The sequence below is a fragment of the Blastocystis hominis genome (genome assembly GCF_000151665.1).
Source record: "Blastocystis hominis, Singapore isolate B (sub-type 7) whole genome shotgun sequence assembly, scaffold_16".
In the NCBI taxonomy this organism is placed as follows: domain Eukaryota; class Bigyra; order Opalinata; family Blastocystidae; genus Blastocystis; species Blastocystis hominis.
Window position 1 is genome coordinate 187,579 of NW_013171823.1, and position 27,143 is coordinate 214,721.

The following is a 27,143-nucleotide window of genomic DNA, read 5'->3' on the forward strand; positions in this document are numbered from 1 at the left end:
CAATAGTATCATTTTGGATATTCCATTTTCATTCACTTATTGCAATCAATCTTCATTCTAGTATATACGCTTCATGATTCAAATAGCATTATGTTATTTCAATCAAATCAGCTTTCAGAAGGAAATAGAGTGTTTCTCATTTTACTAGTTGCTACGCTTTGTTTTCGTAAAAGTATTCAATCCAATTCAATCCAATCCAATCTGATTCATCGTTTCTATTTGTCTTTTGATATCACAATTCCAATCTTCAGAACATTGTATAATATTCCAACCTAAATATCTCTATTTTATCTCAATCGAATTGTTCTGAATCACAACATTAATTGTACTTACCAAATCGAATCAATATGGTTTTTCCAATTACATTATCTATATCATGAATACCAATATCTTCATTAATAATGGTTTTTACAAATAGAAACGAAAAAAATGAACTCATGACAAAACATTCATCTCCTTGCTTCTTATCTTCTGAGGCAATCCAATGAGAATCACACTCCCTAGGACCGTTTTCAGAGTTTATGAATAACAAACATCTTCAAGAATTGAACAGCACTTTACAGAATAAAATAGTTCCATACTATTCAGGCTAAACTACTTTGTAAGCAGGATCAAAATGAGAACTACACTTACTACACAACTAGAGAATCAATCATTATAGATTCTTCAATTTCGAACATACTTCGACAAGTTCGGATGAACATCTACAATTCAAAAATCATTGGCTCAACCCACTTTCTATTTGTGCAATCATAACACATTCAAACGAATTAGGAAGACTCACATCTTTCAATGCATCCACATCTAGAATCACACTCAAACACAGCAACCAACTCACAAACGCGATCCTTCTAGGATAAGCAAAGCTCCATTTCGTCGACACCAACGTAGTTAGTTTGGGTAAATCTAGCGTGTTTACAACGCACACAGGAAAAACCTCTTAGACAAAGCGAACAATTATCCGCATTCACACCATCCAATGCAGCATAGCCCAATTGAACTGACTCGAGATTTGGAAGATCTACATAACATTCCATTATACTCGAACATACTAACAAACTCTGTAGATAGAGAATAAATAAAGGACCGATCACCCAATATGATTTTCTTCAACTTTGGAAGATCTTGAAATTGATGCGATTCCTAATTCTCACCTTTTACACAAAACGAAGCAAAGCAGAAATTCGAAGAATTCACTTTCATTGTTCCAATTTGAAGCGATTCGAGGCACTGCAAATCGGACAATTCAAACACACCGCCATAATCACAAAAACTGAACTCACCAATGCAAATCGATTTTAGCTTCTCACATTTTACAATATGGAAGCATCGATTCAATTTTCGAGCACTTTCATTATCCCACACATCGCTACTCTTTACATTTGTAAAGGAATTCTTTCCGATCTTCACCTTCTCAAGATTTCGTAGTCCCTCTAATCTGAATTCATTCACATCACCAAAGCAACAATCTCCAATTTCGAGTGTTCGCAACCACTTAAATGCGCTCAAATCTAAGCTTTTCACCACATTACAGCAATCCGAATCGATCACAAGATCGGAGATGCCACAAGATACTTCTTTCCATTCATTTAAATTCGACACGAATTGCTTCGTTGAGCAATCGTACCATCCACTCACCAAATCCATTCCATTGATTTCTTTCCCATCTTCCCATTCTCCCTCATGGAACGCCATCCTTGTTCTTTCATCGATCAAACATCCCTTTCCATCGCGTTTAAACTCCCATTCAGATTCGTCAAAACGATAACCTCCAACATACACAGGAATCTGCTTGCTCAAATTCACATTATTCTCGATTACTTTCAATTCCGTCATTTCATTTCCATCAAATACACGCAATATCTCCTTCAATCGACCTCTCTCCCACACACCTTCCAGCTTCACATCACCTGTATCTTCATCGTACTCGATTCCTCTCCCGTTTCGTTTCAAATTACTATCAAATCCTCCTCGATAGCAAACAACACCATTCTCAATACTTAATATCTCCATCATTACACCATTCCTTCTGTTTACAATCCGGTACATATTCGTTTGGTTCAAAATATCCTTCCAGTCTTCTTGAAACTTCACTACTCCCCGTTCATATGCAGTAAACCATCCAATTCGCCTTTCATTTATTTCTGTCCATTCCTGCTTCAAAACTCCATTTTGAAACAAGAGTTTTCTTCCATTTCTCCCAGATAACACGTATTCATTGGAATGCTTCCCTTGATAGAATTGCACATCGTATCTCTCTCCATCATATTCAAGTATTCCCTGATTTCCGGTCGCATAGCCATCCAGCAAGTATTCTGCTCCTTTCACGAGTTCTACGTCATTATCACGAATTATGTATAATACCCAGCATATAAAAACGAATTTTGACAACAAACAAAAAAGAGTGGCAAAAAACGATCTCACTATTCTCTTCTCTCTACTACAGAAAGCATCCCATCCACCGTAGATATGACCTGCGCCAACAGTTCAACAAGATAATCATTTGTTGACTTCATCAACTATCCATCAAACTCGCCCGCCTTCTCTACCATCGGAGGGAACGTTTTCCGACTGATCGACGGAGTCATGTCGCCCAAAAAGTCAATCTTGGGCATAAACACGAAGTTCTCACTATCAGCTACAAATCAGTGTGTTCAAGCAGTTTGACGATATAAATAATCCGCTTCTTCGGCCACTGGCTGCTTCGGTTTTGTGGATCCATTGTCCTGGATGGAAAGAGACGACAGAAGCGCAGAGATCGTCTGGTTCCCTTCATTGCTTTCCTTCATCTCTTTCATGATCCTGCCAATCAGCTCGCTCCCTCTCTCCCACTTATTAAACGTGTCCATCAGATTCATATAGTCCAGAATGTTCGTCGAGATCTTGATCTTATCCCTGAAGTCTGTGATATATCGCTAGCCATCAGCCCTCTTCTCCACTCCCACCGTGATTTGCACCGTTTTCCTCTTCTCCATCGAAACCTCCTCCGTCATCTGCAGTTTCACCTTCGGAATCTCCAGAATATTCTTCTCCACGTGTCTCTGTCTGTTCTTTTCCAGCTGGTTCAGCACGCAGCTGTCGATCACCACGAACAGGTTTCGGATCTGCAACCCCTTCGACGGATTCTGGCTCTGTTCGTACTCCACCCCGATATTCTCAATCACTGCTTGCGACCAAATGTTATCTCGGTAGCTAACCTTCATTCCCTCACACCGATCCCACATGGAGGCGTCCACCGTCTGCACCTGCACCACCAAACTCCCGTTCTGCGAGTCGAAAGCCGCCTTGGATCCTCCGGATTCCAGCGCGGAAGCCGAGTGAAGGTCGGCTGCGGGCGCGTAGACAGCGCGAGACGGCGTGTCGGTCTGCTGGATGGGCACTAGAGGAGAGAGAGAGAGACCAAAAGCGAACGGAGCGTTTGGATTTTGGAGAGCTCTTTCGAGATATAGTCACTACAATAAAGGGATTGGCCGAAGCAAACCGAATCTCTGCGGACACGCGAATCACGGCGTCCACCATCAGCTGCTCCAAAATCACCTGGGTGTCGCGGATGTCCACGCGGATGCGATGGTTATGCTGAATGGGAGTCACACTGTTGATGATCTGATGATTAAGCTGTGGAAACGAGGATACGTCCTCGATGATGAGAGTGATTCCATTGTTCAGCAGACACAACGCGGGACGCGGGTCGCTCTCATTTCCGGTGGAAAATCCTCGAATCTGCTCATGACAAAAATAGTGGGGAAAACTGTCAAGAAAACGCTGGGCAAAGGAATCAGCGACGATCCTCCCTGGTACTGCGTGTACTGCAGCCAGAACCTGCAGTTGGTGTCGTTAATGGCGATGGACCAATTCATTCGCTTGTCTCTGCGGCGATCTTCGCGCCGGTAGGAGAAATCATCGCTGATGTTTTCGTTGCGGAACGACACGACGATGTCTTGAATGTCGAGCTCGCTATCGATGAGCGAGCTGCCGTTGTAGAGAAGATTGAGGAAGTAGCAGCAGAAGCGGTCTGCGAGTGAGTAGAGAAAGAGCTAAAGAGGACTGTCGAAGGTTTGTGTGAAGCTGAGATTGTGAACAGAGAGAATGAGATTGCTCGAAATCGCCACCTTTTCTGAGCGAGTCGCTTTCATTCCTACCGAGAGATCCAGCTTGCATTCCGCCTGGTCGATCGCCAAATAGAAAGAATACTGCGTTAGATCGTAGTCCAGAATCGACAAGGGCTTCGATGGCTGCTTGGCTTCTTGCGGAATCGACATATGCGAACACGCGTTGATCGCAGAAGTCCACATTTTGAAGAATCGATACCCCACCGCCAGCTGACTCAGCACGATCTCCCCCGCGATTTTACCCACCTACAGAAAAGGGGAATCGGGGAAACTACATGAAGATAGCCGGAGGAGAAGGACCAGTTGCTTAGAGGATGGGAGAACGGGATCTAGATGGAAACGTGGAAACGGAGGTACGAAGTAGAGAGAGCATTCGATTGGCGCGATGGAAAGCGAGAAGAGGGAATTGGAGGGATTCAAAGCGACGGAGAGCGAGTCCACTGCACGTGAATGAAGGAAAGGAGAAAAACGGGAAACGTGGAACGAACTGAACGCGCAGTTCTCGTCCTCCATCGCGCGAATGAACATCGAATAGGAGCAATTCACCGCTTCTGTGCAATGAATTTAACGAGCCATCAGATTACTCGGAAGGGAAACCTCAAGAATCACCGAATCCGACGGCTTTTCGACATCAAAACTGCTCACCAGCTTGATCGACGGGAGAATCATCTGTCCGATACACGTGATTCCCACTACGCCTCACTCCAAAAACCCGATCACACTTTTATTCGGGCTCACTGGAAGCAGCAGATCGTCCGCGTAAAAAGACGATCGCAGTTGCATTCCTTCGGGCAAATCTTCGTGCGTCAGTGCGGAATCGGCGATGGAATGAAGCGGAAGATCGGCCGAACTGGACAGCGAGCCGAAGTAAGAGAGGAATTCGATGATTGGCGGAGCGATGGTGACCGAACTAATCTCCACGCTGATTGTTGCAGTGAGAAGCGATTCTTTGTGCGACGTGAGGACTGGAGAAAGCAGGGAAATGCGACACACCGGGAAGGAAATCTCCGCCGCTTTTTTATGTGGTTCTAGTTAGTAGAAGAAAAAAGGATTCTCGAACGGTGAGCGTCTGCGTAGACTTGAATGGAGCCTGGGTTATCGACATGGACGACGGCTTCGATCATCATCTTGTCGGAGAGTTCGGGAGGCGAATCCACGGACGCTTCGTTGGGGTAGAAGGAAGAAGAGTCGGGATTGTCTTGAGGGGTGGAAGAGGAAGAGGAGGAAGAGAAAGGAGGAAGACGATAAATGTAGTGAATGAGAGCGAAAACGGATTGGTCGATGCGAAGTTCGGGAGTTGTGATTCCGACTATTCGATCATCATTCAAAGCAGAAAGGAAACGATTCAGCTTGATCTGCGGGTTGTAGGAACTGAACGACTCGCCATTGGTGAGCGTTTTCCAATAACAATTCAGCAATATGGACTTCAGTCTACCTCTCAATCGCCTTCAGCGACCCATACAAGAACACAGTGGTGGCTTCGTTGATGTAGGACTGCAGATTGATCAGACGACTCCACACATCCTCCTCAGCATGCGAGATCACTGCCGCCTTCAATTGCTGAAGCTTCGCAGTCTGCGATCGTCAGACCGATTCAATGCTTACCATGACCATGAGGGAATCGTGCTGACGCAGCACTCGCTTCAAGCCAAAACTGATCTCTGAAATATGCAGAACGAGGCTTTGATGCGTGATCGATTCCACGATGGGCTTCGTCATTAGCACCATATCCAAATCAGTGAGTGCGATCTTACACACAAAGCTACGAATGATTAAAAAAAGCTAGAAGAATGAAGAGTACGATGATTCGATCGTGTTTTCGAGAGGAACGACGGATTGCTTCGGGGCTGGCTGCTTTGCGATTGGATTGGGAGAGCGGATTTGATCCAGCCAGGACAACAGAACGATTTGGAAGTTTTCGAGAGCGAAGAAGTAGGGATGGTTGAGTGTCACGCCTAACTTCGACTTGGAATCTTCCTCTTCGTATTGAATGCCGACTTTCAAGAACAGAGAAGACAGATAATAGGCTATGCAGTAGACGCAAACCAATGCGGATTACTCTTCTTGACGTCTTGAGATCGCGTGTAATTGATTGGCTGAAGCGTGTTATACAGAGCGATTTGATCGATCAGAATCGACAGCTTCCCGTTATCTCTCCTCCTTCTCTCTCCCTACCTGCTTCGTCATGCTCAAACTGCCGCCCAAATGCAGCCCCGTGCAGATGAATTGAACCACGTTATTGTTCCCATCCACCGCCGCTTTGACCACCAAATCCACTCCCTTCAGCAGCACTTTGCACGTGTACGGCTTCACCGTCTTCGGCTCCAGCTTCTCGTCGCGATGCTCCGCGTTGAGGAATCCTGACGGCCCGCTCGAAGCCATCGCGGACTGGAACGGATTGGAACTCGACGTCGCTGAGGGATTGGAATGGAAGGACACAAGCGTCGCGGAATAGTTCAGATTTCCGTCATTGGCAGGCTGCGGATCCGTGTAGACGGGAGTCTGCAGCTGCTTCACTTTCTCCATGATGTTGAACCACTTATGATAATGCTCGGTCTCCTTCACCATCTCCAGCTGCAAAATCAGTTTGTCCTACCCGTAAATTCCTTCCATAAGCCTTACCGTAATGTCCATCATCATACTCACTTGTCGACTTGTCAATTCCAGCTTCAGCAGATCCACTTCCAGCTGCACGGCCGTTACATCTTCGCTTACCGACACCCCGCCATCGCTGGTGTACACCGACGGAGCGTGCGATGTGCGGCCCGAGATGAGCGGCAGTGTCGCGGAAGAAGGGAAGCGCGTGTGCATTCGCTGCCGCGAACTGTTGAGCGATTGCTGCGAGACTTTGATCAGCAAATTCACTTCGGGGAGCTTGGAAGCGGGGAGAAGTCGCTCCGATCCGCCCGAAATCGGCTTGCTCAGCTCGATTTCGTGTTCGAGAATAAGCAGGAATATGGACTGCATGGTGTAGGAGGCCGTGAAGTCGTGAAGCGTGTACGTGACGTAGAAATCCGGAATGAATTGGATCTGAAGCGAGCAGTCGCGGACCGTCATCGTTATACAAACGTCTCGCTTCCGACCATCGCCCATTTTCACATCGTTCCCCGCGGCTCCCGTCGATCCCACCAGGGTCACGTTCTTCTTCACCGTATTCGCCATGCGCTTCATCTTCGTCGCGCCTTTCTGGAGGATGTTCTGATGCGTTCCGCCTATGAGATCCGCGGAATTGCTCATTCCCATCTGCCCCATCGTGGTAAACGAAGACGAAGATCGATGGTGCCCCGCGATTTGCGTTTTAAACTGGTTGTATTTGGAGTAGGCCGCCACGCCCTCGTTCACGTAATCGATCAGCAAGTCCTGCAGTCCGGAGAACTTTTTCAGATAGAGCGGAAGGGTGAACAAAACGGACTCGACCGAGATGTTGGGACACATCGCGCTTTTGCTGATCGGAATGTACACGTTCGCGTTCTCAATCGATACGAGAAGCTTGTCGCCAAAGCTCTCTTTGCGGTGTCGATTGTGCATCACGGCGTCTTCCACGACGATCATGCTTTGAGAGAGCTAGGCATAACATAATAACCTCGTTTCCAACATCGATCATCAATGCCTGGAACGCCTTTCCGGAATCGTAGTTCTCGCGAACGGGATCGTACACACCAGGAGAAGAGTGATAGGACAGGAAAACGGCTTGGTTTTTGAGGCAGAGAGTGTGAGCGATCTCTTTGGAATCGGGCAGGAAGGAGAACGAGGAATCGCGAAGGGCGAATTGGAACACGACCGCCGACTTGATCCGCAGCCGCTTCTTGCTTCGCTTTGTGTCCTCTCTGGAGGTGATTCCCTAAGATCACACGCTTTTCTCGTGTCTACATAGAAGGAAGCGAAGGGCGAAGTGGGCGCGGGATCGATGTTATACACCATGGACTGATCGGAGTCGCTGTCCTGACTGATCTCGTCCGGATTCTCCTCTAACTGCTGATGAATGTTGCGACGTTTCTCTTTGCGATTGGGCGACGGCTCCATGAATTGGTGATAGAACAGCTCGCCCAGAAGGGAAGAATCGAAGATTACTGGACGTTACAATAACACAAGAAAAGCAAACGGAAGATTCCAGTGCGATGGCGTCGATAGGAAAAGCCGTACGTCTGGCAGAGTCGGTATTTTCGCATCTCACAATGCGAATTGAAAACAGGAATTTCGGTACTGTTCGACTTCAACAACTGCTGCAACGTCTCCTGTTTCTGCAATTCTAAGAAGGCCTCGACGAGTTGATATCCTTCTTGAATGAGTCGCGGGGAAATCTTCACTAATCGTCACACCGTTCCTCTCAAAAATACCGTCGAAATGGTTGTTTCGCACACTGGCATTCACGTCTTTGACCTACGCATCAGTCTTTCCTTTCCATAATCGACTCCGTCGACGACGTTGAATGACTCGCTGAGATCGATGTTGAACTGATGGTTGACCAATTCGAAAATGTTTCCAGTGCTTTTTGTGCTGTGTGGATCGTGGAGCTTCAAGGAAGGATTGATGATCAGATTGCAGTTCAGAAGCTGGAACGACAAATCGATCAAAGTATCGGATTGGCCTACGCAATGAATGGATGAAAATAGAGAAATACGCTTCTGTGTGTTGATCGTATTCTCCGAATATTCGCTTAACAGCATCACCGACATCATGCTCTTTGTATTCGGCGATGTTATCGACTCCAATAAATGCTCATAGTCCGTCGGAAGCGGCAGACGCGACCCCAGAAGCGTCGAATAATCCACGTCCCACTCCTTCTTCTTGATACACCCGGAAATCAGACGGTTCACTTCCTGCACGGCATCCGAAATCTCGCGGCTCGACGTGCCATTGCACAGCATGTACAGCTGATAGGACGCCACAACCGTCGGCCATCCATACACTACGATCGATCCAATCCGCAGTCCAAACGCATAGGCGAAAGCAACGTCGGGTAGATATCGTACTCGTTCACCGAGTCTTCGTTTCGCCGCAGTCCTCCTTTTTCTTCGGTGAGTCGAGGAAGCTATCCATCATCTCTCCATCCCACAATCACGTTTTGAAGCAGTCCGTACTGAAGGAAGGACTGCTGATAGCGCTCGCACGCGCTGGTCATCCGGAGCTTCATCACGATCTCTTCGATCGCCTGCACAACGCCCATTCGCATCACCACATCCGACGTTTCCTGCCTCAACTCCAAGAGCTGCATGCATTGAATCAGCATGTCGCAGCTGAACTTGAGCGTCACGTTCTCCATCTGGATGTTGAACTTCTCGTTCTTCACCACCGCCGTGTCGTTATTTGCACGCGATTTCATTTCCAGGCTCAACGACGACTTCGAGTTCAGATTGATCAGCCCGATATTCAGAATCATCGGACTCAATCGCAGCGGTTTCAAGTTCGTTTCCTTCAGGTAATGCGGTGCAACGAGCTGGTAGTTGCAGCACACTTTCACGTTGCTCACTTTCACAACCTGCGAGCCCAAATTTCCCTCGTGAAGTTCCGGCGATTTCTGCACGTTCACGCCGCGCTGCGAGCTCTGCGTGTTGTTGATGCGCGAGATCTCCTTCATGAAGTCCTCGTCGAGCGTTCGGTTGATGTAGATGATGTTCTCGATCTCCAGACCCATGATGAGCAAGTGCATGCCGCTTCGAGAGAGCTGCTGCGATTTGGGAGGCGCGAAGGAAGGGTTGTAGGGAGAGCAGGAAGGTCGTTCTTCGGTTCGGAACAGTGCGTCCATGTTGATTTTGCTGCCCGTTACGATGAGATTCGTTTTCTTCGCGGCGGAAAGCGGATGTTGCCCGCCTGGATTCGATTTCATTTCTCAAAAATTTACTCGTCACGTTGTACTGGAATTGATAATCCTCGCTTGCGGGCAGCGGCATCTGCGATCGGAGATAGCGCTTGCTCCATCGACTCAGCACCGAAATCGAGGAAACTGGCTCGTTCATTGGAATGTCCGCCAGGTCGCTCAGCACGTCCAGCAAATCTTCGGAGACGGTGATTCGCGTGTTGTCGTCGAAGTTCACTAGAATCGTCTAGCGCTCACTTCTCTTCTGGAGGCGTACCGTCGACGGATAGAAGCTCGTGTCCGTCACAGAGCGAGGCTTGTTCGTCGGTCGTTCCATCGCATCGTTTTCGGTCAGCAAAACGTGAGAGAGATTGTAGAGCTGGTCGAATAGGTTGGGATTCACCGTGTTGTTGGGGATCTTGCTGGTGTTTCCTCCGATCCAATACACTACAAATTCACTCGGATGCGTTCGTTCTACTTCGAGGAATGTCGTGAACGCATTTGCATACGATCGAAGGTCGTGAAGGCTTTCTATGCGTCACACACAGCACACTCGCCGACTGCACGCCACAACGCGGCATGTAGGAAACCGACCATTCGCACAGCACGTCGCTGAGGATCGATTCGTCCATTTCCTCCTCTTGCTCCTGTCGCTCCACCGGGAGATCTACCGATCATTAGTCCTCCCAGTCTCCCACCGCTTTCGCTGGACTCGTCGATGCTCTCAAACGTGACGGTGCGTTCCTCCTCACTGCTGTCTCTAATGCTTTCGAACTCGTCCTCCGACGTGCTCAGAATCGACTCCATTTCATCGCTAATCGCATCGAATTCACCCGTCTGCGACAAACTCAGCGGCTCGCCCGCCTTCTTCAGCGACTCAAACAGCGCGCGCTGATCCTCCTCCGATCCGAAATTCTGCGACAAACGCTGCGAATGCGCGCGAACCAATGGCACTTGGCTGGACTCGTTGTTGCTGAACTGCATAATAAACTGCTGGCGAAGCTGGATGTTCGCTGCGGAGTGGATTCCGCCCACGGCTTCTTTGATTCGGCGCGCGAGATCGTTGCAGAGATTGTAGTGATTGCTGTATTCGTTGTAATGACAGTCCAGCGCCATGCCGCGGTTTCGCTGCGTGAGCAATCGGCAGCGATCGACGGCCTGAATAAACGCTTTCTGGAGCGAAGACTCGCGCATTTCGACGCCACTGCTGTATCTACGATCGATCGGGGAAATGGAGAAGGCAGTACATCGCGATTCGCATCGTGCAGAGCACTTCGCCGATCCCTAAGAAGCGTTGATGGCTGAAGCTATCGAGAAGAGTTTGCTCGTTTTCGGATGGGGAAGTGATAGAATCTTTTAATGAGGACGTCGGTCCCGAGACGTAGTCGACGCCTTTCAATACGCGCAGAACGAGCGTGGGAACGTTGACGATGAGGCGAGATCGCGAAGAGAGCGTGATGATGGTATCGAATTTGACGGAAATGGGGTTGGGGATGGAGAGTAAAAACACGTTGCTCAGCGAGGAATAGCGAATCAGCTTCATTGGGATGGATTTGCAAATGGAGTTCGGATAACTGACCAAGACAGTCACCGAAGGAATGCCGACTTTGATGTCCGAAATCATAAAGCGGAACATGTAATGCATCGCCAAGTCATAATTCTCGTTCATTCGATCCATCGAGATCATCGATTCCGGCGTGGACACATAGCCGAACGTTTTGCTCCGCGTTCCCAAATTGTCGAATTCGTCGATCGCAGCATTCAGCGACTCCACGATATTCGGCGAGCCCTCGCCTTCCTTCTCGTTGTTCATATCGATCTTCACCGAGTTCCCGTCATCCTCGTCCAAATGAATCACGCACGATCCAGACCGAATCCCATATTCGCGATACTGTCTCATGGGAACCGTCGGAACGGGCAGTACTTTCGGAAGCTGCTGGTCAATCCACGCATGCAGAAGCCTACTTTCGGCTTGTAATCGTAGTTAATGTCCGCAGCAGCGATCGGACTGCTCGATCGTGTGTCGTATCCACAATTCGGGAAGAACAAGATGGACTGCGTCTCCTGCTTTTTCATCACGGCGAGGAGCGCGAGATTGTCCACCTTCCCGATTCCGATGCATTTGCGGAAGGAGGATCGCGTGATGATGAAGAGATAGACGTAGAAGACGCGGTCGAGAGTGTAGACATTGAACGAATGCTCGGCGTGGAGGTCGCAGACCAGCTCGGACGTTCCCTTCTTTTTTAGCTTGACTCCTTCGGCTTGCTTCGAATACGTGCAGTAGAATTGCTCATCGAAAACCATGGTGACGTACACAGACACCACTTCATCGGTCGACGGAATAAACGGAGTGAAAAGCCGCAGCGAATTCAGCGAGACGCTCAAATACCCCAGCTATACGTTCATTCGCTTGAACCAGGCGTACAAACTGCGATTGGACGCGATCTGCATTCATCGCAGCGTCAAAAGAGAAGAGCCAGTTATCGATCTGATTTATAGCGTGATTCAGCGATTGGGCACTCAGCGATCCATTCAATTGGCCGATATCCGCATCGCATTTTCGATAGTACGTGATGATTGGATAGAACGCATAGGCGTTATTTCTATCATAATAACACAATTAAAAACACAAAATCGTACAGCTGCTTTAGATGGATGTGAATCGGATCGAGAGTGAGAAGATTCTGATTGGGAGTGGAAAAGGGAGTGTTCTCAACGCATGGAATAATAATATTGATGGGCGTGGTCGATAGATTCATATCCAAAACCGAAGGATTCGTTGCGAACTCCACGCTACACGACGAAAGCGAGCACAAAATCGAGTTGTCTTTGCTGGGCTCGCGAATCATCGGGTTCGACAAATCGCCGTGATGCGAAGGCGCGAACTGCAGAGCCGAAGGAATGAATAACTCGCCCGGCAGCTCGATGCGGACTTCTGTTAACGTGATCGTTGTGAACGAGGTGAGCTGGATCAAAACCCGATCCCAAAGAGTACAATATTCACCTTATGCTTCCGGAAATCGTTCAGATACTTCAGATAGAACGCCATTCGGTTGTTGTTCTGCATGGCCGCGTACTCTTCTTCCGTGATGACGTACTGATTCACACCCAAAATATTATTGATCAGATTGAACAGATGCGAATAGACCTCGCCGTAGAAGATTAACCGCGGGGAATCGATCCCAATCGACATATAAATCGAATCCGAAACGTCATCGGAGACCTCCGGATGCGCGTTGTATTCGCCTTGAATCTGAATGTACTGGCAGCCCAAGAAATCCGTCGTGTGCTCGCCGTCTCCATTTCGAATCTGCCCCACGGGATTGCGTCGATGCGGCCTGAATGACACCACGATCGGGTATTTGCCCTGGTCATTCGACATGTCGCCGAGCAGAATGGAGAACGCAAAGGTGGTCAGCGCGTTGTAGTGAAGCTGCGGAGCCGAGATGGTGACGGCGAAGGAGGAGAGGGTGAATTGGAGATAGTCGTATTGATCAGTGAGCGTAACGTCGTTCACGACGTTGTCTTCCACTGTGGGAATGATGAGGCTGACATCGGAGACGGACACGGAATAACTGAACGTTACAAAAAGGGAATTGGAAATCAAACATGTTTTCGCTTTTGCAAAAATACTCGTAGGCGTGATTGGCGTACATGCCGAACCCAGCGAGCAGGTCGATCACCATGTTCACGAACGTGTAATAGAACGTCATTTTGAACCCATCGATCTTCACGATGATCTGCGTTTTGTACAGCCCGGTGAAGGAGAGCGGGTATTCCATTAGATAATCGATGTCCATCGACTTGATTTGAATCACAGAGTCGATGTATTGCGGGTCTTTCACCGTCACGTTCTGGCTTCGCACGCGGAACGCCGTGACGTTGTCCGATTCCTTCAATAGAATATTCGGGATCGTCACTTCGATCACCGTTCCCTTCCGAAACTCCAAAAACAGCGATCTAGCCACTAGCATTCGTCCCTTCTCTCCTACTTCGATTCAAATCCGTGCTGATTGCTCTCGCTGATCGGTCCCTCCACCGACCGCACTTCCTCTTTCGCTCGTTTCAAATCGAACAGCGGGTTATCTGGCGTCACCACAACGCCTACACGTCAATTTTCATCGTTGCTTCCACTCGTCGACGCCTGGAATGGGACTCGCAGCAGCAAATTCGACTGCAACGTGATCGTGCAGCGCGTCTCGAACGGCTCGCGCGTAGCTCCCACTTTGGGCTTGTACAGCTTCACATCGCCGTAATACACGGGCAGAAAGTAGTGAACCAGGTTGAGCAGAATGCTGTTGATGTACGGACCGTACGTCAAAATCGCGCTGTAATTGGAGTACTTCGCGTCATTCATTCAAACACAAACAGAGTACATAGGTGTTCTGACCCTCGATCGAGATCTCCAACGCAAACTGGGGAAACGTGGAAATCGTGGTCGAGGTGATGGTCCCAGGAGCATCCATGAGGAACGTCAGAACGACATGTCTACATCGAATTCGATCGAATCGACGCACTCTCCAATGAACACGGCCGGTTCCGATGAACCCGAGCCCGATCCCCCCGATTCTTCGCTTCGCTGCTTCGCCTTCCCGCGCCTTTCCCCGTTCTCGTCCTGTCCCTCCGTTTCTCCGTTCTCTCCCATCTCCTCAGTTTCCCCGGTTTCCCCATTTTCATGGGTCTCTCGCTCCGGTTGTTCCGTTGTGTACAATCTTCGCGTCAACTCTGAGTAAAGAAAAAAGCGCACCGGCTTCCTTCGCGCCACGTGTGCACGTCCTGATCGATGCCGTTCTTCAGCTCCACGAGCGAGTCTTTCATCTGCCGGAAGGCCAGTTTGATCCAGGTGAGCGAGTTCATCAGGTTCACGTGCTGCGCCGCGTTGGCTCCGTTGCTTTCGCCGTAATATCCGGGGTGTTTCAAGCACCGAATCTCCACGCCCGTGCAGTCCGCGCCCGTGATGATTCGGTAGAGATCGAACCCGCGGTTTTCCTAAATTGGAAGCGGAGAGGAGAGCGACTTTGATGCAGTTGCCGCAGAGGTTGTTGAGGATGCAGCGATTGGAGTGGACGGTGATGAGATACGGTTCCACGGGGGTGCCCGCGTAGATGTTCAGACTGTGGACGACGACTTGGAAGGAGTGAAAGAGTCGGTAGATCAGAGGAAGCGGGGCGGAGGACATCTGAGTGTGAGAAACATAAAGGAGAGAGAGATGAAACGTTAATGGGAGGAGGTTGCCGCTTCAGGTTCTGCTTCTCGAGTTTTCGGAGCCGCTTTTGCTTTTCTCGGTAGTCTTCGGCTTTCTTTTCGGCGGGGATGGGCGTTTCGCCGGGCTTCTTCTTCTTTTCTTTTTCTTGCTGAGGGGATGAGCAGGAAAAACAAGAAAACCTACCTCGTCGTTCTTTTCGTCAAGGAACTCTTTCATCATTTTGTGCTACTTCTGAGAGACGCTTCCAATCACTACCACTTGCTTGTACTTCTCCTCGTTGCCATAAGCAAAGATTTCGAGTCCCTTGGCTTGGATAGACAGACACTTGTCAATCCCTCCCCATACATGAAACATGATACTCACATCGAACAATTCGACTAGGAAATCCTGCGTACAATACCTGCATATTAGCTTTTATGAACGTTTCACTCACTTTACACGCGTAAAACGAAGAACGCCATTCAGAGGATAGAAGTAAATGCTATGAATACTGAGCTCTTGGTCTTTCAAAAAGAGATTTATCAATTTAATTATGATCCAAGTTATTACGATAGGTAGCTGGCAATTAAGGAGAGTAAACCCGATTATGCAAAGGATATGATATACACGGTCGCTATGATTGCGAGACCATACAAAATGCACCAAATGCCGACGCCATAGGGGATCTCTTTATTGAAGTAGAACTCTTCGAAAACAATCCACCATGGAATAGGCTCTGGTGTTGCTGTTACGTTCATTCTATAGAATCCAATAGATCAGTAAAGAATTCCTTTAACAAACAATTTTATTGACATACCATGCAGTATTACATCCCAAAAATAAAAAACAAAATTAACCAGTGCATTTCCCCTACCATCACACAAAATTCAACTCCACACCAACACCCTCGCCATCTCCCCATCCCGTTATTCTTGCGTCCTCTCCTGCTTCTGCTTCTGCATCTCCTCCCCGCTTGCAGCCGCCTTGTTCTCTGCGCCTAGAGTACTCCCAGTCTTCTCTCCCTGCTTTGCATTTCCAGTTTTTTCCGCTTCCATCTGCTTTGTTTGCCTCTCTTTTCCCTCGCTCCCCCCTTGTTCGCGCTCTTTCTGCGTCCTTCTCGGCTCCCTTTCATTCGATGCCGACAAATCCTGCCGTTGCAACCTTAATTGCAGTGGCTCGGGCAATTGCAGCTGGATCGGCGTTGCCGACACCAATTCGTATAGAGGGACGCTTACAAATCCGCAACAACGCAGCTGCGCCGTTTCAACCGGCGTTTGGACGAAGCTGAGAGGCACAATGCCCATCGGGGTGTTCAGGAGGGGGTAATCGAATCTCCGTTTGGTAGACGAATTGCCGATGGGCTTCGAGATGTGGATAACGCGGTTTTGAAGGTGACGTTTGGCATTAAAATGGGGCGTGTGTGAAAATGCGCTATCTGGAGAGGGACGCTTGAGGTAGAGCGAGTGGAGAAGACGCTGGTAGTCTTGCATGGTTAATACTTTGATGTTGCTAGGGAAGGGACTGTTCTGCTCGAAGGACATAGTTCCATCGATTGCATCGATAATGCTGGAGTCGATGAGTTCGCTAAATGGGAAATGGTGGATAAACGTACACGGCGGCATTGAAGTGCTGTGAAACTTGCCGAAGATTGGAAGGCGATAAATTGTCGCTGTTGTTTTCGTCATCAAGGTAGTTGCTAATATACTAAATGTGATCACCAGAAATGAAAAGGGTACATATGACACGTTTTCAAACTCAATATCCGTCATCGACTCCTTCCCAAATATTTTCTACGCCTCGAATATATTAATTTCACCTACAAATCTTCTGTATAGCTTAATCATCAATTGTTTCCACAACATTCCAGATTCGGTCTCTAGAAATACTTCAAAATTGGCATCCTTTCCAGATCCATCTTTTACATAAAGTTTTGCCTCACTGTACAGCTTTTCAGCCAAAGATCGTTCAATCAACCCGATATTTTTGTGTTCTGCGCATAATTTGTCATATCTACACAAAGATAATCGAAGAATACCATACCTTGAACAGTAATATTCATCACTCTTGTTTCCAATTCGGGGCGATATATATTTCCATCCTCCAGACCCGAAATTCAATGCCCACTGTATAATCACTTCGTCCTCCATTTATAAACTGATTGTATATCCGCTGCAGACCGTTTGATTCCATTTTCGTTTTATTTCGTATTCAACAAACAGATCAGCAGCAATCGCGGCAGTAGCAGTGGTAGCAGCAGCGGCAGGGCTAGGTTTACCAGCTGAGGAAGTCCTCCTCGATGGGGGTTCCGGCCTGGAGTTCCTCGGCCTCTTCTCCGAAGTCTTCTTCTTCTTCTTCTTCTTCCTGCACGGCCTTCTTGGCGGGCTTCTTCGCCGCCTTCTTCTTCGGACGCTCCTCCTCTTCCTCCTCTTCCTCTTCTTCCACCACCTTGCGAGCCGCCTTCTTCACGGGCTTCTTCTTCTTGGGTCGCTCTTCTTCCTCTTCCTCTTCCTCGTCGTCGTCATAGCGCGACGCCTTCTTCGCGGGCTTCTTCTTCGGACGCGGACGCTCCTCTTCCTCCTCGTCCTCCTCGTCATCATAGCGTGAAGCCTTCTTCTTTCTCGGTCTGTAATCGTCGTCATCGTCGTCATCGTCATAGCGCGACGCCTTCTTCTTTCTCGGTCTGTAATCATCGTCATCGCTGCTCTCGCGGAATCGCATCCGATCGGGCTGCGACCGATTGCCCATCACGCCTCTCCGCTTCGGTCTCTACGCCTCACCCGTGCTTCCTTCTCTCCCTACTCCCACCTCCGTGATCACTTCATCGTCGAACTCCGACTCCGACTCTTCCTCCTCCTCCGACACCGCGTCGTCGTGGAAGTTGCTCGCCACCATCTGCACGCGCCGCGGCACGCGCTTCCCCACCTTCGCCTTGATTATTTTGAACAGCTCCACCGCCGACGCGCGCTTCTCCGGCTCCGGCGTCAGCATTCGCTTCAGCAGATCCACCAGCTCGGCGGAGTAGCGATGGCGCGGCGGGATCGTGTACTTGGCGCCCAGAATGGCCAGCTTGCTCGCGTTGAGGAACGGCTGCTTGAGGAACATCAGCGTGTACAGAATGCAGCCCAGCGCCCAGATGTCCGTCTTCGGCGTGATCTCGCTCACTCCGAAGAAGTCCACCATCTCGGGCGCGCGGTACATCTGCGTCGTGTACTTCTCGATCTGCTCTTCCTCGCGGTCCACGTCGTCCTTCGTCGCCAGCTTCACCGTGCCGAACACCACCGACCCGAAATCGATCAGCTTCCAACGACCGTCCTTCCCCTGCATCACGTTCTCCAGCTTCAGATCGCGGTGCACCAGAGGAGGGTTCTGCTTGTGCATGAAGCCGATCGCGTTCACCAGATCGTACATCATCTCCCAAATGTCCTGCTCGGGAAGGTACTTCTTGTCCTTCTCCAGCACCTTCAGGTAGTCGAACAGACCGATCGGACACAGCTCCATCAGCTCACGAGCCTCCCAGCCGCCGGGAGCCTTGCGCTTCTGCAGAGCGTAGATCTTCGCAATGTTCGGGTGGTCGCGCACAATACGCAGCACCTTGAACTCCTTATCCAACAGCTTCTCCATCTCGGGGGTCTACCATCACACCAAACACGCTCCTCTTACCTTGCAATCCATTCTCTTGAGCACGTACTCCTTGTACGTGTCCTCGTCCATCGCCTGGTACACAATAGCGTAACCTCCCTGTCCCAACTTCTTTTTCAACTGAATCACACGGTGACCCATCTTTAATCTTCCCAAAATCTGGGGCTGAGCAGTTTGCTTATTCTCGGTGGCCGGAGCGGGTTTACTCACGTAAGCCCTTCTTGCGGGCTTCTGGTCCTTGTTTCCCAAAATTCCTTCCTTCAAACGGAGCATTCTAGCTAATACCCTTTCGAAAACAAACCAAAATGAATAAGAAGAACATCTTCCCACTATTTGGGACCAATCCACTCAAAAGGCCCCAATTCTGAAACAAACACAGAAAAACCACTATTCTCTAAGATACATCAACGCTGACTGTCCTGTTTTCTTCAAAGCGATCTTGACGAACGATGGAACGATCGGAAGCGCTGTCGGGGCTGCTACAACTCATGAAACCCTTTCTGTTTCTCACTGGTTGTTTCATTTTTCTTTCCAAAAAGCGAATAGAAGACGATGGCGACGACGATCAGCACAACGAGAATAAAAACGAGGCCCATGATAATCTTGTCCGTCATCATTCGAACCAGATAGGTGCGAATCAGCTAAACATATTAGTAGAGTGCAGAACGATGCAAACCTGCTCCGATCGTTTTAGTTGATTATCAATATCCTGCACATTCCCCTTCATTCCTCCAATCTGGTCAGTTTGGTTCGCTAAAGTTTCTGTTGTCTCCAACGCCACTTGCTTTGTTTCGTGGAGCAATAGGAGCGTGTTCTTAGCTGCATCAATCGTCTTTCCTTGGGTCTATTCCTTGTCATTATACAGTATTGCGTACCTGCAATGCATGCTGAATCAGCATATCTCCTCCTTCGACACCATCGGTCTTCCCTTCGCCAAATAGATCCTTGCGTTCCATCGATTGGAATTGGAATTTCAGGTCCGACTGCAGCACTTTGATTCGCTCAGAAAATGCAGTCTTTTTCTAGCAATCATACAAACGCTGTATTTGCACATTTAGATAATTAAATTGAGACTCTCGCGGAAGCTTCTTGATTTGTACAGCCAAAGCATCCAAATTATCTTTTGCTTCGTTCATCTACAACTCAGCGCAAAACAATGCAAATACAAGTTTTCTTGACTCGACCAACAGCGTTCTCTTGTCGTCGAGCGATGTATCCTGTGTGATTTGCCGATAGGCACTTTCGGCTTTGGAAAGCACATCTTCGACGTCATTGACCCATCCATCAACTGCTGCCATGATTTATTGATTGATTATGAATGAGATAATGGAGATATTGAATGATTTGGATCTGGAGAGATAGTCGCCCAATTTTCCGGAATTCCCAAAAGATGAATGAACTGGAAATCGTTGCAGAATTTTATCACTTATGAGTTAAATCCCTATTCTATAGAGATGAAATTTTGTGAATCATTCGCTTGATTGATTGTTGAGAAATGTGAGTTGCTCCATTTTCATCGTCCAATTCGTTTGTGTTTTGCTTTCCACGGTTCCTTGTAAACTTTGTAAAACTACTACTATCACTCTATTTATTATCATTATCATCTTTGTGCGTAGTTAAACAAACACGCCATTGCTTCTTGCTTAATTCTTCCAATTCCCTGAGATTCTGTTCATTTGTCTCGTCCATGGTGAAATACTCGGGATCGAAGAAGCACAATCGCACATAGCCATCCTCTCCTCCCGTAATAAAGCTACGCATCACGCCTTCTCTTCGCCCTCCACCTCTTTCCATCCGGATTGAACGCCACCGCGTTCATCGTTCCGAACGATCCCTTCACGCGTCCGATCTCCTCGCGCGTCGCGATATTAAAGAACAGACTCTACTCTTCACTCCGTCCTCGCTCGCTCGCTCACCTCCATCTTCTCCGAGTGCGTCGTCGTCACATCGCGCGCCTCCACGCCTCCCACCGCCACCAAATGCTCGCGGATCGGCGACAGCGCCACGCTGTTCAGCGCGCGGTCCGTCGTGAACACCATCAGCTCCTCCAGCGTCGTGGCGTCGAACACCTTCGCCTTCGCGTCCTTGCTCGACGTCGCCAGCAGCGCGCCGTCCGCCGACTGCACCAGCGAGGTGATCTCCGCGCCGTGCGCGCTGATCGTCTGCGTGATCTCGCCCGTCTCCGTGCTCAGCACGCGGAGCTTGCCGTCCGTGCAGCTGCGGGTGAGGAGGGGAGAGGAGAGCTACGCGAGGATGATCTCGCGGTCGTTGGCGCGCCAGAGCGCAGAGAAAACGTTTATGGGGGCGGGGCAGACGTTGAGGAAGACCGTGTCCTTGCCCTCGAGGTTCTCCACGCCGTTTGAAATGTCGAAGATGTGGACGGAAGGCTGGGAGTGAGAAAGGGACCGCAAGAATACTCCTTGTTTCGACCAGCACTGGCTAATCAAACAGAGGCGCTTGTCGTCGTTGCTCACCAACACACAACGAATGGGTCTGCCCAGATTAATGCAGCTCAAAGCTTTGCCCGTGTTCACCTCCCAAATATGGCTTGACCAGTCTGCGGAAGCAGAAAAAAGGTACTTTGTGTCACCTACAAGAGTGACGCAAAATGACACACTTCCATACTAGTAACATCAAGCTGGTAGACAGCTCCTGTATGTCCGTGGAAAATGCCGATTCTTTCTCCGGTATTTGCTCTCCACATCGTCGGAGTGTTATCTTTAGCGGCGCTGAATAAAACATCGCCATCGGGACTGTATTTCACATACGTGACAGCTCTTTCGTGGCCGTGTAACAGAATGGGTCTCTAGCAGTTAAAGAGCGATTCTATCATAATACCATGAGAATAGAATGGACGAAAGTGTAAAAAACAAGCAAAAAGTGCGAATGAAACTGCCACCTTCCTAGAATGAACGATTTTTGCACAAACAAATTGCAAACAAAGGTAATAAGTTGATTACCATTATTTCGAACCACCTAAAAGACTATCCACTAACCAGCTGGTCATTGTTCTATTTATCTCCTACACATCACGCACACCCTCCACTCTTACGTGCGTCACTTCCTCAGGCAGCATCTCCATATCAATTTCCTTATATTTCTTAGACAATTTCACCCAATATCTCGCGATGAAGGTCAATTGGAAGTCATGGAAAAACTGCGCCAAATAGGATTCGGAGCTTCCGTTTTGGCATTCGCGAGAGAAATCGTCCACGATATGCGTCACAAAGTTATATCGCGCCATCAGATAGCTCGTGGCGTCCGTAAAGGAGATGGACTTATCATACGAAGAATGATCTCTCCATAAAAAGTCTCCACACTCGCGAATCGATTGAGGGGATTTCCGCTGCAGCATGCTGAGACCCATATAGCGCATCACCTCTTGACTATCGCAGAGAGCATACTTTGGATCGAATTCGTTGAGAGCGAGCTTTACAATGCCGGTATTCTCGGCAATATTGACAGTGTCATTCATTTCATCCAGAGAAAAGCGAGTAGGCAGGGAATAGTTCGACAGAGCAACACAGATCTTCCCCTTTCTCTTGAGATCTTCCAATAGACTGCTTAAATGCTGGTATAAGGAAGCGAGGTCCATACCTTGTTGTGACCTGTCCTTACTCTCCGATTCCCGTACTTTGATTGGATATACAGAGCATTGATCTCCTAAAAAATAAAAGCATTGTAGAAAATCATACCAATACTATCGAGTTTAGAAACAGAAACATAATTCTTTGCTGTAGCTATTCCAATATATTGCTGATCACTGTTTCTCTCTTTGATATACTTCCGAAGAGTGTTGTCCACATTTATCCGACAAGTCCACTGTCTACTTGCATGGACTAAATGGTTCACAGAATTAAACCCGTTTCGAATGACTAGAGATGCCCCATTCTTGGCAACTGTGATGGACATGAAAATCGAACAAACAATGATAATTTGTTGATACTACAATCCTTAATTCCGTGAGAAGCAGCTACAACTAAGACCCCCGTGGCTCCACTACCCCAATCAGCTTCCTCACTGCGGAATTTTTATGATCGTGCCATGGACACCAGACACGATGTTCTGTGGACAAATTAAACAACTACGCATCACCCTTCGCCCTCAACTCGACTTTATCGGGCCCAGAACTTGCCGCGGTTCGAACTCGTTTCATGGTCTCAAAAGAAGATTCTAAAGATCGTTTGTGTGATGATTCGTCGTCCTGTGCGTCTCCCTGAGGAATCAAAGGCACAGACGAATCTCTCTGTGCGTCTTCTACCTGACTGTCGACTTGTGTTGCCTCTTGTTCTTGCGACGAACCACTTACCTGGGCACTTACCTGCACGCTCGCTGACTCCACTTCGAGGACTGGCGGATCGTTTTCTGGGAGAGAAGGCTGTGAAGTGTGAACCTGCGGAGGGGCCGAGTCATCATAATCTAGAGGAGCGAACGGATCTTCGTCCGGTGGATTGGTGGAAGGGAAGGCCGCGATTGGCTCTTCCGAAGAGAGAGAAGGAGAGGACGGCCTTGCTGCGTCCGCTGGCGAGGCTGACTCCAGATCTTCGATCAATGGTTGTTTCTGAGCGAACTCCTCTTCCATGGCATCGCCATTGATTGATTCCTTGGAGCAGTGGTCCAGTACTGCGTCTTCTTCGGGTTCATCCTCCAGTCCATCGTTTGACGAGATTCCAGTGGGCTCCACAGAGCGAGAATGAGATTCCTTTGCGAGAGGCGATTCGTCATTCTGTGCTGGATCGTTGTGTGGCTCGTTTTCATCGTGTTCGATATCCTTTACACCTACTTCAATCGGATCTATGTCGTTTGTTTCTTCTCCTTCTTCTTCTTCTTCTTCTTCTTCTTCGTTATGAATATCATTATCATTTTCATTTTCATTTTCGTCATTCTTTTCGATCGTTAAATCTTCAATAGACGCATTGTCGGAATCGTTCTTTTCCATCACTTCATCAAGATTTGGATAAGATTCGTTCGAACTAGCATCATTCGATGATATTTCAATGGCTTCTTCCTTATCATCATCTTCCTCTTCTTCTTCTTCTTCTTCTTCTTCTTCTTCCTCATCATCATCATTATCATCATCATCTTCTTCTTCTTCTTCTTCCTCGTCTTCATCTTCCTCGTCTTCTTCTGTTCCATTATCAATATCCATATCAATATCAGGAGAATCAGAATCATCCACATCAACTTCTTCGATTTGCATTTGACCATTTTCATCATTTTCATCGTTTTCATCGTTTGTGGATTCATTTTCGGTACTTTTAGCTTCGATATCGATCAATTCATTAGAAAGATAGCCATAACTCGAGTTGTCATCCATATCTTCAATGTCCTCTTCATTTTGAGATGAGGATTCAACTTCGTCATCATCACCATCAACACCTTCCTCTTCTTCTTCTTCTTCATCCATATCATTTTCAATTTCATTTTCATTTTCATTTTCATTACTGTTTTCTTCTTCATTCTCCACTTCACTATGGATTTCATTATCATCATCCACATATTGATCTTCTTCATTATCATTCATATATTCCTCCTCATTCCCAATTACAATTCCATTTTCATCATCATCATGAGGCTCATTTTCTTGATTATCCACATTATCAATTTCAATTTCATGATCCATTTCCTCCTCGTTATCAATATCATTTTTATCTTCCTCATTCTCATTCTCATTCTCATTCTTATTTTCCACATGATCATTTTCACTCTTTTCGCTCTCTTCCTTGTTTTCTATATCATGCTCATTCTCAATTTCCTCTTCATTTTCGCTCTCCAGCTGTCTAAAGTAATAAACTTCCTCCAACTGCTGGCCTGGCAATTCGCCATTGTTATCCCAAGCACTCAAATCATCGCCACCAAGAACCTCAGAAAAACGAAACACTCCTTCGTTTTCACCATTCTCATCATTTCTTGCTTCCTTTTCAATTTGGTTTTCGTCGTTCACATGTTCGGTTTCATTATGAAGTATGCTGCTATCCTCTACATTCATATGGCCATCCATTTCAGTTCCATTCTCCACAATCTGCGTGTTCTTCGTTTCCTGAACACTCGCAATTTCATTATGAGCGACTCTATTTTCATTTTCATTCATTGGCAACTCTTCATTTTCCACTCCTCTCACTTCTTCTTCTTCTTCTTCTTCTTCCATCTTTGCTGATTCATTCACATTCTCCTTCTCTTTATTCCATGAATCCATTTTCGGTTCTTCCTTCAAAACTGACTTTTCGAGTCCAACTCCACTGAACGAAAAAGGATACATTTCATTCACAGACTTTTCCATTTCCTTCTTCGGTTCAGATTCTTTTTCCTGGACATTTGGCACAACCTTCAAATCCTCATCACTCTTTGCCTCCAATTCCAACACATTTGCATTTCCAATCTCATTTTCCAATCCCTCTTTTTCTTTTTCTTTTTCTTCTTGTTCTTCTTCGCTTTTCTCCTTCTCCTTTTCATGCTCTTCAGGATTCGAAGCTTCCTCCTCCTCCTCCTCCTCCTCCATCACATATCGATCAATCGCCGAAGCAGACAGCAACTGCTCCTTCGACATGTCATCCGCATAGCTCACTTCGCGTCGCAACAGTCCCTATTCATTAGAAACACACAAAAGAAGAGTGTTCTTACAAAGGAATGCAGAGAGGACGAATAGTTCCACATGCCGGCTCGACGACCGCATTCGCGACATTCCAATTCGTTCGGATTGGATTGCTCCCATCCGAATAAAGCGAGCAGAATGTGAGTAATGATACGGTCGCGCGATTCCTGGCTCTCGGTTTCGGAAACGCCCATTTCTTGCATGTAGGCCTCGATGAATAAAGATAAAACGCCAGAAGTATCGAGAGCAGCAAGATCGATATCCACTCCGATATCCTATCCGTTAGAACAAAAAATCCAAAAGGAACTACAGAAGAAGTTTCGAATGACGCCAATCTGCTTTCAAAATCAGTAAGCAATTGAGAACGAGGAAGGAGAAGAGGATTCGTTAGATTTTCACTTCCGTGGATATTGTACCACGGACAAAGTTCTTGATGACGTAACAACAAATCGCTGTGGTATTGCTTTACACAATTATCGACTGCCGCCCTACTCAGTGACTTGTCGATTTGAATAATGATTCTCGATTTGCAACTACGTTCAACCATTGCAATTAATCTTACATTGGGCACTCCAAAGTGTTGTTTGCTACATTTACCCATCCATGGGAAGCACATTCAATCGGACTCAGTTCTTCTGGCTTTCCGAACCAGGTAAATACCGAATAGGACTCTACAATAACAACGAGCCAAATACACTTTACTCAAACGATCTAAGTATTGCTTTCTATCTAGTGGGTTAAATGTAAGCTGAGAACCTAAATAACATCCTTTGCCTTTAAGAGTACTCGAATCTCCAGTGACAATACCCCCGTTTGGATTTTGGACGAATAAATTATTCCAACTATCAAGTAATTCTGATATTCGTTTGATGTGCTCCATACTATAAACACTTTTTGATACTACAATGAGTGAACACGTTTTTAAAATGGGTCCTTTCCACAAGACTGTTTCTGTATTTATCTATCTATCTATTCTCACACACTTCTTTCCTAAACGTTTCTTTTGTACTCACAAAGGTGCTATTCATTGTCTCGTTTGCTCAAAGGTGTATTCAATCTGGTCGATTGACGATTGTCCGTTGATATTTCCATAAAACCAAAAGTTCCCCGTTTCCCTACTTTCGATTCTAGAACATTCGTCTTTTTCTTACTAAAAACAAAGTTATCGTTGAGGTTATCACTATGGTAATCGTCTCTACGTTGTTTTAATTCGTTTAGTCTGCCGTGTCGAGATTTATTCCCTTCGCTGATCGTGTTTTGTTAAAGAAGGTCATTCCTGTTGCTAAAGTACACAGCACATTCTCCTAGTCATGTTTAGTCCGTGGGTGGTATTCTTCTTCCCGAAGATTCTGTGCCCACTCGTAATGAGTGTGAGGTTTGCGATTGACATATCTCGGGTGAGTTTTAGGTGATTGCTGTTGGTCCTGGCAAGTACGCTGAAAACGGTAACCTCATTCCCTGCAGCGTGAAGAAGGGAGACAGGTAGTTTGCCTCAAGTTGGTGTAATGCACAGAGTGCTTGTTCCTGGATTCGGAGGCGACCACATCAAGATCAACAATGAGGATTACTTGGTCTTCAACAACAATGATATTATTGGTATTTTCCAGTAAGTTCTGTCTAATATTGGGTCATTCTGTTTGTTTTCACATATTTCCGCCAAGACGAGTCAAATCTTGTCGATCCCTTTATGTCGAAGCGAGAAATAGAGTCGTTACGCCAAAGTCTGAAAACTGCGAAGGAGAAGGGAAATCAGCAGGAGATTGTTTAATGTCGATTTACGTTGAATAATGTATTAGATAGTGTGCTGCAATGCTCTAGCGG

At 47.4% G+C, this 27,143-nt stretch overlaps 6 protein-coding genes; 1 reads left to right on the forward strand and 5 right to left on the reverse strand.

The window, feature by feature from the left end:
• Positions 1–9,141: 9,141 nt before the first annotated feature.
• Positions 9,142–14,263, reverse strand: GSBLH_T00007060001 (uncharacterized protein; the record flags this gene model as incomplete). The annotated part of the gene is given in 13 exon segments (XM_013040599.1): positions 9,142–9,920; positions 9,952–10,143; positions 10,165–10,437; positions 10,460–10,573; positions 10,578–11,119; positions 11,124–11,839; positions 11,872–12,300; positions 12,332–12,509; positions 12,547–12,872; positions 12,902–13,481; positions 13,516–13,866; positions 13,899–14,010; positions 14,041–14,263. Coding segments are annotated over 13 exon segments (4,815 nt in total).
• Positions 14,264–17,315: 3,052 nt separating this feature from the next.
• Positions 17,316–19,025, reverse strand: GSBLH_T00002083001 (uncharacterized protein). XM_013040600.1 has 4 exons: positions 18,752–19,025; positions 17,891–18,721; positions 17,656–17,857; positions 17,316–17,635 (listed from the first exon to the last, which is right to left on the reverse strand). The coding sequence occupies exons 1-4, from the start codon at positions 19,001–19,003 to the stop codon at positions 17,610–17,612; spliced, it is 1,311 nt and encodes a 436-aa protein (XP_012896054.1). The 5' UTR covers positions 19,004–19,025; the 3' UTR covers positions 17,316–17,609.
• Positions 19,026–19,110: 85 nt separating this feature from the next.
• GSBLH_T00002084001 (uncharacterized protein) lies at positions 19,111–19,686 on the reverse strand (the record flags this gene model as incomplete). XM_013040601.1 has 4 exons in its annotated part: positions 19,111–19,209; positions 19,242–19,371; positions 19,407–19,574; positions 19,606–19,686. 4 exons carry the CDS (start codon positions 19,684–19,686, stop codon positions 19,118–19,120), a joined length of 471 nt encoding a protein of 156 aa, XP_012896055.1. The 3' UTR covers positions 19,111–19,117.
• A 628-nt stretch (positions 19,687–20,314) lies between these two features.
• On the reverse strand, positions 20,315–21,537 carry GSBLH_T00002085001 (uncharacterized protein; the record flags this gene model as incomplete). XM_013040602.1 has 6 exons in its annotated part: positions 21,356–21,537; positions 21,148–21,320; positions 20,978–21,117; positions 20,647–20,947; positions 20,515–20,612; positions 20,315–20,483 (listed from the first exon to the last, which is right to left on the reverse strand). Exons 1-6 carry the CDS (start codon positions 21,432–21,434, stop codon positions 20,315–20,317), a joined length of 960 nt encoding a protein of 319 aa, XP_012896056.1. The 5' UTR covers positions 21,435–21,537.
• A 1,277-nt stretch (positions 21,538–22,814) lies between these two features.
• On the reverse strand, positions 22,815–24,137 carry GSBLH_T00002086001 (uncharacterized protein; the record flags this gene model as incomplete). Its single annotated transcript, XM_013040603.1, has 1 exon — positions 22,815–24,137. The coding sequence occupies one exon, from the start codon at positions 24,135–24,137 to the stop codon at positions 22,815–22,817; it is 1,323 nt and encodes a 440-aa protein (XP_012896057.1).
• Positions 24,138–26,504: 2,367 nt separating this feature from the next.
• GSBLH_T00002087001 (uncharacterized protein) lies at positions 26,505–26,953 on the forward strand (the record flags this gene model as incomplete). XM_013040604.1 has 5 exons in its annotated part: positions 26,505–26,524; positions 26,555–26,609; positions 26,641–26,697; positions 26,731–26,804; positions 26,836–26,953. 5 exons carry the CDS (start codon positions 26,505–26,507, stop codon positions 26,930–26,932), a joined length of 303 nt encoding a protein of 100 aa, XP_012896058.1. The 3' UTR covers positions 26,933–26,953.
• Positions 26,954–27,143: the final 190 nt, after the last annotated feature.